The sequence below is a fragment of the Dreissena polymorpha genome, chromosome 12 (assembly GCF_020536995.1).
Source record: "Dreissena polymorpha isolate Duluth1 chromosome 12, UMN_Dpol_1.0, whole genome shotgun sequence".
Lineage (NCBI taxonomy): Eukaryota > Metazoa > Mollusca > Bivalvia > Myida > Dreissenidae > Dreissena > Dreissena polymorpha.
In genome coordinates this window covers 26,209,089-26,220,041 of record NC_068366.1, presented here as the reverse complement: position 1 = coordinate 26,220,041, position 10,953 = coordinate 26,209,089, and the positions used below count along the sequence as shown (strand labels likewise).

The 10,953-nt window shown below is 35.9% G+C and overlaps 1 protein-coding gene across 1 annotated transcript; it reads left to right on the top strand.

The window, feature by feature from the left end:
* The first annotated feature begins 1,443 nt into the window (after positions 1 to 1,443).
* LOC127853948 (uncharacterized) lies at positions 1,444 to 9,724 on the top strand. The gene is made up of 3 exons (XM_052388820.1): positions 1,444 to 1,587; positions 6,886 to 7,023; positions 8,140 to 9,724. Exons 1-3 carry the CDS (start codon positions 1,542 to 1,544, stop codon positions 8,307 to 8,309), a joined length of 354 nt encoding a protein of 117 aa, XP_052244780.1. The 5' UTR covers positions 1,444 to 1,541; the 3' UTR covers positions 8,310 to 9,724.
* Positions 9,725 to 10,953: the final 1,229 nt, after the last annotated feature.

The window sequence follows — 10,953 nt, the reverse complement described above, 5'->3', positions numbered from 1 at the left end:
ACTTATAAAGAGTTTATAAGTGTTTAAGTTTATATATGTATTCCGTGAATTGATTTCAAATGTTTATCACATTAGCGAATAATAGTGACAAAATAATAATCATTTGATGTGAAATAGACGCGTTCATATGATTTACTTAAGCACGTAATTGATCAAAATAAGTTTAAAGCGTAAATTCTCTGTCGTCAATGCATCAACAATACCATACAAGAATGAGTGTACCAATGTAAAGGGCGCATATGTTGCACTGATGTATAGGGGTTGAGTGTGAACCTGTTCTATCCGCTCAATATTTCTGTTATGAGATAAAATGGTTTCCGACTCATCCTTAAGATTGCATCGCAAAATCTTTTTTTTTAATAAAGCCTGTTCCAGGGTGCAGGATCACGTGACTTTGTGGGGTTCACATATGGATGTTAATGGATGTAGACACACCGCTAAGTGGTGCTTTTTTCAAATAACTTTTTTAACAATTTTTCTGAAAATTTTCAACAAGTGCATAAAAGACAGTTTTTTATGCGGCTTATGGCAATGTGAAAAACATCAGAATAATTTTAAAAGACTGTGTTCTTTGCCAAAATTCGATGTTTACAACATCCATTTACGCGATTATGCTGCAGGCAACGAGAAATGTTGGTACCGATTTCAGAAGTATTCGATAATGTATGCTTATATCTTAAGATATCGGCGCAAACTGCAAGCAATACTGTCTTTTATGCGCTAAAGATTTTTGCAAACGTATTTCAATAACTTGAGATATTTGCAAAAATAAAGTTCTTAACGGTGTGTTTTCATTCTATCCAGCCCGTGTGTAATCATCTGTGAACCCCGTTGATCCTTTATACTGTGCGCAGTATTTGAATAAACCTATTTGAGTCTCTGGTTTGGCCATTTCAGAACCTTTTATTGGAAATTGGGAAAGGCCAACTCTTCAGCTTCATTGAATTTTATGACAGCAATTTTATGTATAATGAATAGCATGATATTAAATAACGACCGAATATGCGAGTGGTTGAGGTAATAGCCTTAAATAAAAAAAAGATTGAGTGAGAAACCCGGTGAAAACTTAGTTTGTTTCTGTTTAACATCATAAATTATTCGCTTTTGTTGCTTTTGAGTTACGTAAGGCTTTGAAATTAGCCAAATCGGTGTACAAGTTCCTTAAATGGGTATCGTATTTCTGAACCAGTACGCACCTCAACATAAACAATAAGTTTTAGCATTGCAAAATTGAGTGTGCACTGTGTACATCAAGATTATTACTTCATATTATGGCAGATTTTCAAAACAGGTAACATAAGTGAAGAAATAACCGTTGATCACGGAAACAATCCATGCTGGTAAATGACGTGTGTACAGACAATGACAATTGTTGTCCTTGCCGAATGGATTCAACACGATTTAACTAAGGCTAAGGTCGTTGCCACATTTTCCGGGACGCTTTAAATAAAAAAGCCACTGTACTGTGATATCATTCGCAACGGAGTTGAGGCTAGAAGCACATAACGTTGTTTTAAAACCCAGTCCGGAAAACAGGAAACATGTCGATGACATTTTTTACCCTAGCGTTTGGTGTGCTCGCCATCGGTAAGTGTCTCTAATAGGCATTATTCAACTGATAAGATTTTGCTTTATTTTGATTTCATTTTGTTTTTCTTTTGCGAACTAAAGCCGTCAGATAAGAATTGAAATATAGTTGTACACATTTATCGAAAAAAGTTGTCGAATCTATATATGTATAGATAAAAACAAAGAAGGTTTTTGTGTCGAGACAAAGTCAATCGGGTTTAAGTTGTCTTAAGACTTGATGTGTTAAGATATTGTTGAATATCATTTCAATCAATCAAAATTAAATGCCCAATTTAGATGTCAATGAATAAATCGTTCTGCCATTGTTTTTTTGTGTATGAATTGTTATTTCATCACATACTAGCATATTTTTAACGAAATACGCAATAACATTAAGGTCATTCATCTTTGTTAAAATGTCATTTTTTTCAATTAATTTGTATTATTCTCTTTGTATCGTATGATCTTTAATGTTGACTATACTAAGTTACCACCGAGCTGCATACAGCCACAAAATTAAATGTAATTCAATAACAGAGATTGCAGATTTTTGCGTTTTGCCGCAAGCAAATACAAATTGATTTGTTTTTTTAAGAAGCAAATTTTATTCCGTGCGTCACTTTGACCCAACTAAATCCTGACCAGCGAGTCAATAGCAAGCATATACATCACAAATGCCATGGTTATGATCCAGCTATGTTCCTTATTGGCATAACACGTATGTATTTAAAACAATCTCTCGGTTAAAGGTAGCCAATTGGACATCGAGTATCTTATCTAAATCGCAATCATGTTATTAAAATCAATGTTTTAATTAGAAAAGCACAATAAAAGCTCTATTTTTAAATTTCTCTTTAGTATACTATTGGCACAAAATTGATATAGATTCTTCGATTCTTTTAGTTGATGAAATTAATTGACCAAGTTGAGCGGAATAAACAACCCCTGCCAAGGACGAAAAAGGCTTAGGCCGGGTTTCCATGTCTCCGCGTCCGCGTTCCGTGTCCGTGTGTCCGTGTCCGCGAAAAAACGAACTGGTTGAAATCTGTTGGAGCGATTCCATGTATCCGCGTTCCGCGTCCGCATTTTTCGTCCGCGAATTGCGTCCGTGAAAAATCGCTCGGTGAGCGATTTTTCACGGACGCGGACTTAGTACACGAACGGAAGTGAACATGAATGGTCGACTTTCAAGCATAAATATTAGTGAAAAAATAATATATTTAGTAAGGGATCACTCTGAAATATACAACCAACGTAAGAAAGAATACAAAGACAAAGACATTGCATCAAACAATTCGAATATATATCGTCTACACTCTATAATCGCTTTTCAAAAGACACAGTATATATTTCAAACAAGATATAACGCTATAAGAAGTCGCTATTTATGTTCTTTTTTGTCTATGCGGGTTCACATACAAGTTTTAAAGTCTGTAATACGAATAATCAGTAATGTTTATCAATATAACTATGCTAATTGTCATTAATTCAGCTTGTCCAGAGTGGCTTATCAGCTAGTTTCGGCTTTCTGTACTGTGGTGTTGGAGAAATTAGCTGATAGCGGTATGAAACAATGAGATATTTAGGATTTTTGTATACCTTGGGTTATAACAGTATATAAATATTTTGTTAATAATTATTAATAACTTACCAAGGTCCTAAACTCTTCATCGTTCAGCTCTAATTCTCTAATAAGACGGTTTCTTATGATGGCACGTGACCAGTACCTATGTCTGCGTTTCCGTCTACTAACTTGCAGTGCTGCCGCAGCATAAAAAATGTGTGCTCTTCTAATAACGACATCCTAATCCAAGTACCACCACGTTTGGAATGAGCTTTTTACACGGAAAGGCTTAAATAATAAGCGGATGCATGGAAACGATACTCCGTGTCCGTATACGGAACACGGACACGGAACGCGGACCCGGAGCGCGGACACGGATGCATGGAAACCCGGCCTTAGGCGTGGGGTTAAGTATCAGTTTCAATACCCTGTCAAAACCTTATTGCTACAGAAACGCAACCAAGTAATTGAAGAACGGCAAATTAGCAGGACCTGACAGCATACCAGCGCTGAACACTGACGTCGAGACTAGCGTGGAACTACTTCACCCGCTCTTTAGCAAGACATAGGAAGAAGAAATACCAACAGAGTGAAACGATGAATATCTCATCAAGCTCTCCGAGAAAGGCGACCTCTGTTCCTAGTCCAACTACAGAGGGATAATGTTGTTGTCAATCTCAGTAAAGATGCTGAACCGAATGAAAGACGCAGTAGACCCGCATACCCGCGACCAACAAGCCGGCTTCCGATAGGAGAGATCACACATATAAGATCGCAACAATGCACATCATTTTGGAACAATCAACTTCATGGAATATGAAAAGGCGTTCGACAGCGTTGACCGAGAGTCCGTCTGGAGACTAATGATACACTACGGAGTGCCAGAAAATATCACCAACAACATCAGGAAGTCTTATAAAGGGAAGACATGCAGAATCGTTCATAGCAGACAGCTCACCGACGACTTCGATGTGAGAACCGTTGAAGAAGACATCCGTTAGAGACCTTTGAAGATGGATAGGCCACACCATTCGCATCCAATACAGATTCTTAGCCGATGAGTGACTCGCCCATAACCGAGACGCCTGGATTAAGCTGGTCGGCGGCCTATGTCCCAAAGGGACCACAGTCGAAGATGAGATGAAATGAGCGGAAATAACACATCTCAAATTATTGTATGGTCCCGTTGTAGTATTTGAAATTTGTATACAACTTTCAAAAGCTTAACAATTGAACTGTCCACCACAGAGGCCCATTTATGTAGCGTGTTTTTCACGATCAAATAATCGCATGCTTTTGGTATTCGCATAAGTAAATGATCTACACTTGAATGGAAAAAAATTGACCTTGGAGATATTGACGTTATTCTTTTGCACGACACACCGTCCAATGATGGTGAACAAATGTGCCTAATTATTATAAAATCTCACAATGATTGACATAGTAATGGCCCGGACAAGCTCATTTATGGCCATTTTTGACCTTTGAACTCAAAGAGTGACCTTGGCCTTGCAGATATTGACGTAATTCTTTCGCGCGACACACCGCCCAATGATAGTGAAAAAATGTGCCAAATGATTTTAAAATCTCACAATGAACGACACAGTTATGGTCCGTCCGCCCACCAGCCCGCCCGCCCACCAGCCCGCCCGCCAGCCTGCCATACCGCCCGCCCGCACGCAAAATTCAAAAAGTTATATTATGAAAGCAAGAACTACTTTCAAAAAAGGAATTCGACGATGATTAATTTTCATATCACCCAAAATCAAAAGAGCACCAAGTCGAGCGGTTATGTGAGACCCCATAACATATAACATATTTTATGTTTGTCATAAGTAGTACAGATAGTGCTATGAACACGAATTTTCAGGTTAAGTTGATCATCTACCAAATTTGTTCATATCATGCCGCTGGGGGCAAAACTGCAAACGCCAGGTGTCACAAGATTTATAAAGCCATATGTAAAATAACGTCCACAAATCTTCTCTGATACCAATTTGGCCAGATGATTGATATAAAGTGATTAATATGCAACAGGTTACTAAAACATTTATCGTTTAACCTATTATGTTGACCCTTAAATTAATCGGTTAACTGAATAACTTCAAACTGTTCAAGTATGGTTTCAAACATTACATATTGCACGTATATGCACTCTCTTAAAAAACGAAATAAATTTATGACCGTGTATGTTGATTGCATAAGCGGCCATATCATGTTCGTGATTTAATGTATTATCAATAACACGTTTTATTTAATGGATAAGCAAATGTATATTATACTTTGTATCTAATTATCACGTATTAAAGAATATCGATGAGAAATAAAGAAATGAATAATGTTCATTGTCTTGTATATTTTTTACCGTTGGGGCTGGCTCTTTTGTTTGCGGTTTATCGCCCTCAACAAACTATGTAATTTAGTTGTTCTAATAATTGAAATGTACTTGTTGTAAGAATGCCGTTGTTGTTTCTTTCTATTTAGGTCGACGTAAAGTGTTTTGCAATTAAGTTAGTTTTAATATTCGCAATGTAAATTTAATACAATTAATGTCAGACAGAAGTGGTGGTATTGTTGATGACAAACATTACTAATAAAATTATTAAATTTTATTGGAGCACATACTGGTTAGAACTTTACCAATAAAATAACCAATATAAATATTAAATTCTTATTGAGTGCATACGGGTTACATTTTAACAAATAAAGATAATCTTGATACAATTGATATTTTTTAAACACTAAATTTTGGCGAGCGATCGCTCTTAAAGATTGATTAACAAAACATCAAACATCAAATAAGCAGACCAAAGTCTCAATATTTTGTTTTATAATGCATGCCTGGATGTTATCAAGTATAGTTATTTTTCTGTTCTGTTCTGATATTTATCGCTTAATAAACGTGTCAAATGTTGATAACCCGCCCCCCCCCCCCCCCCTCACAGATCACACATTTCTTGTTTTTTGTAGCGAGTAATCCAAAACGATACTGCCAATTAACGCTATCTCAGTTTGTAACAACCAAGTCACTGGTTAACTTTGTTTATTGCCAAATTATGAATGCCCGTCGTCGGCGTGTCATGTTGGCGTCTTAATGGTTTTTTGCTTCATTCGATGGCATGTTCGCTATATGATATTTATATAACTACCCCGACCTACACACACCCTATATTGTGGAGATGTTTATGGAACAAAATGTGCTTGCCTATGTTTTTTGTAATTCATGAACGGCCACCGATGCCTGTACTCGAAAGCTAGCAACCGAGCAGCGTATTGTAAGCCCAATACGCAGTTATTTTAAACTATTTCACTCACTGTCAATGATAGAAGTTCTTACAAACGTTTTAGAGGGAGTGGCTTTGTTAACATTAACAGAAACAATGCGACTTTTAGATGTCCGTGGTTTTAACTCAGACATACGTATGACACAGACACACATTGGACTTTTGCTTATAGAATTTAAATTCGCTTAGCTGACGCAGCAGCCATAAAGGTTTAAAATTGCTGCGTCGAAGAGGCGATCTTAAATTAGGAAAAGTATCATTATACGATGTGTCATACGTATGTCAGAGTTATAACCACATTAAGACATGTTTTAATTGTGTTTTTTTTACTTCTGTTTATCATTCCGATCGATTTTAATGTCGAATGACTTACACATATGGGTTATTGTACAGTCATATGTCGCATGTGAGCCTTTCTGTGGGCCTTCGTGTACAACACATATTAATATACGTTTTTTTAAATTTCAGCTTCAGGGACATTTGCCCTGACTTGCTACTACTGCGTATTGGGCAACGCCGTCTGCGGGGAACCGTTTGACGCGTTTGCAAAGGGTGTATATATCATTTCTAATTGCACCAGTTGCTCGAAGATTACAATTGGTAGCAGTAAGTGTCTTGTGTTAAAGTATGCAGATAAGATTATGTTTAAACAACCACCCGTGCGTGTTCGTAGTGAGTAATGAATAAACTTGATTACTGCCATTATCTACAGTAAGGTCTAGCACACTGATGGTATTCAAGTTGTTTATAACATTATGTACATTGAGGTCTACCACACCGATGATATTTAAGTATTTAATGCCATTATCTACATTAAGGTCTACCACACTGATGATGTTTACGATTTTTATGCCATTATCAACATTAAGGTCTACCACACTGCTGATATCTTAATTGTGCAACGCCATTATCTATATTTAGGTCTACCACATCGATGATATTACAGTTTTTTTTATTTTTTTAATGCAATTATCTACATTAAGGTCTATCACACTGATGCTATTTAAGTTTCTGTATGCCATTATCTACATTTAGGTCAACCACATTGATGAGATTCAAGTTTTGTATGTCATTATCTACATTAAGGTCTACCACACTGATGGTATTTAAGTTTTTTATGCCATTATCTACATTTAGGTCTACCATAGTTACGTTTTTTTATGCCATTATCTACATTAAGGTCTACCACACTGATGATGGAAATGTCCCACCGTTATATATAAAAGTGAACTTATTTCATAGCGCAGTTAAGATGGTCATCCGAATGAGTACTAAAAATCTGGTTATAGTAAAATTCTGGCGTTTTCTGTCAATAGTTGTCGGCGTATTGGGCTGATGAAACGTTCGTTTATATAGTAAATATGTGGATCGATCAAGGATACAACACAGAGGAAGGGGGTGGTCATTAAATATAGTTGTTATACTAGTCGTTGGTGCTCCTTACATATGACATCGAGATTCTAACTTATTATTCATTAAGCGAATCGTAACGCCCGATAACATGCAATGCACATTTGAATATCTTTATTCTATCAACAATTTTTAGCATACTTCCGAATCCATTATGCAAATAATACGAATATTAGTTTGTTATTGCACCTTCATATTTAATACATGAGGGCAACTGTTTAACGCCGGCCGAAACACCGCAAACGTCAACGTTTTTGTTCTGTTAATGGGATTAGTACCTGTCTAACAAATACTTCCAATACAATATTTCAGTCGTTTCCAGAGGTTGCGGGACCGCATTTAACGGCTGCAAAGATGATGTCTCGGGACAAAGCACGTGTAACTGCTTCACGAACCTCTGCAATGGCAGCAGCCACATAACCGTTACCATCGGAACTGTGCTGCTCGGCCATGTGATCATGATTTTAAAGAACCTGTTTTAATTTCTAAATAACCAGATGATCTCACTGTATATGCTCTTTTCTTACAAAAATATTTCAAGACATTTTGACCTGATTTCTACTCAGACATATCTATGACATAAAATTAAACTTCCCTTTAACAAAAATTGTTGACAACTATCCATAAAACATGCAATGAAAGAGTATTGACTTACCTTTGTTTTAAAAAGGTCGCTTTACATTTAAACCAAGAGGCTACTACCTTGTTTACTACCTTATGTTGAACATTTGCAGCTACTACAAATAATTTCGTTTAAACCTATGTATTTTATATCGATTGAAGTTGAAGTTGAGCTTACTGGTTCATGTTTTGATTCCTTTCATTTGTTTTGTTTTGTTTTTATTGTGTTGCCTCTTTCCTTTTTTATTTGTCTGAGAAATTTGCATCTTGATTTCTTTCATTTGCTTTATAAGGTTTTCATTATGATGCCTTTTTTTGCTTTTGCTTTGTTTGAGCTTAACTGTATGTATATATAATACTGGTGATACTTCAACAGTTTTTTGTCGTACATTTCATTTGATATCCTGTTGTAGTGCTTTCTGAATTGTACATCTTTCTTGATTAGACTATGTGTGTGATGTGGATTAATCAATGCTTCTTTGCTCATCATTCGCCTTTTGAAGCTCTGAAACAGTGCTAGTTACACATGCGGGATAATCATTTCAGCATTAGTATTGTATTATTTTGCTTTTAGAATGATATTGTATTTTTCATTCATTAGTGTTGTATTTTGTTGCTTTTATTATGTGAAATTTGCTGATCGGTTCCCTTCAAATCTGATTTGAGGTGATAATTTCCTTTAAGCCCTTTTTATTTTGTGGCACTTTTGTGTTCCATTTTCTCTGTCAGCATTTTTACACCTTTTCTTTCCTTTTAGGCCCCTTCCTTGGGTCAAGATCAGCAATCTTTCACACAGCTCTTTAATTTTGAATGTATAGTACTGATATTACATTTCTGCTTCTATTTTAATAATGTGCTATAGGAATACTGCTTTAATTATGCTTTTTGTGTGTTTTATTATAATAACTATTTCTCATGTATGACATGTATTAATTATGTGTTGCAATTTGCTACTGTTTGTTAGGTCGGTCAAAAGCTATACATAGCTTATGTTATACACATGTTATTTCATACCGACAATAAATAAATTTCTATTTGATTTGGTTTGATTGTGTGTGCACTGTTTATCCCCAGATTTGTGTTATAGAGATAACTTAGACAAAATAACAACAACATGTCTCTTTTTTGATGTTCTGAAAGCATTAAAAATACTATAAAAATGGTAAAATGAGAACTAGTTAATATAAAATAAAATTTGCAATCACCATGGTAACCAATGAATATTGTTTGAATATCGAGTACCTAACACACTAAGAATATATTTTCATGTTGGAAGTTCCCTTTACAAACCTTTTTTTTTTGACACCATATGCACTTCAAAATATTTAATAAGATTATTGATGAAAATAAATAAAAAATAAATCTGCGAGCAGTAGTTTTTACTCACGAATTACGTAGTCATAAAGACAATGTTGTTTCCCGTTACTTTGTTGTTGATGCATTACCTATCAGTTACAGTTACCCTAGTGGTTCACAAGGTGTCAACCAGTCTCTTACCTTATCATTGGCACAGAACACTTGTGCGCTTTTTCGGCAAAGCTGTTTTACCCAGCTTTTTACCTTAAATGACATCAACATAACGCCAGCAGGCACGGTTGAATACGTTCGAATATTTCATAGGCTGAATCGAGAGAAATCCCCTGAAATTTGGCTGCATCACTTTGTCTGTGCGCAACGTAAAGGATGTAACACTGTTCAATGTACGGAATTCCGGACTACTCTCTGCATGTTCAAACGACACATTGACACAAATTGTGTCCCAGTTACAATAACGTGTTAAAATCAATCTCGCAGAGTTTCAGGGACTGTACTCGGTCACTAAATCTACAGAGGAAGACATAATTAACTATTGATAAACACAGTTTTGCTTTCAAGGTGAGGAAAAAAACACCGAAATAGTATAGTGTCATGTTTAGAGAAAACCGTTTTATCGCCATGAACTTAGCCCCCAGGATTAAGGGTGTTGAATGTGAAGCACCCCCAGATGATTGAGAACAAATATGGCAAGTTTCATGGCTATGGCTCATGTATTAATGGAGATAAAGCTCTAAACTAATATTAAAATCATTTTTTCAAGATACAAAGGGCAATAACTCCGTTATTAACAGATGGTGTACAATGCCATTTCGCGTGCATCATCCTCTTATCCATATATATACTCATACCAAGTTTCAATGAAATCCGCCAAAGCACTTCCAAGATATGGCTCCGGACACAAACGTGCCGGACGGATGGAAAGACGGACAGACAACGCCAAAACAATATCTCTTCGCATATGGAGGATAATAATAACTGTGTTGGTATCAACGAGCATTGAATACTATCAACGAGCATTGATTACAATTCTAAGGCAAACCACATTAATTTTCATTTAATTTCTTTCCATTGCATCTTTATTAATTTTCATGTATTGACATTAACGTGTAACTCCTCTACCCCCACCCCGTCACCAATATGAGTACTAAAAATTGAGTTTTGTTTTAAATAATTTAATTTATAAAAAGA

Coding starts and splice junctions, on each gene's coding strand:
- LOC127853948 (XM_052388820.1), top strand. CDS start 1,542: ATGTCGATGACATTTTTTACCCTAGCGTTTGGTGTGCTCGCCATCG. Junction 1,588..6,885: donor GTTTGGTGTGCTCGCCATCG/GTAAGTGTCTCT, acceptor TTTAAATTTCAG/CTTCAGGGACATTTGCCCTG. Junction 7,024..8,139: donor GAAGATTACAATTGGTAGCA/GTAAGTGTCTTG, acceptor ACAATATTTCAG/TCGTTTCCAGAGGTTGCGGG.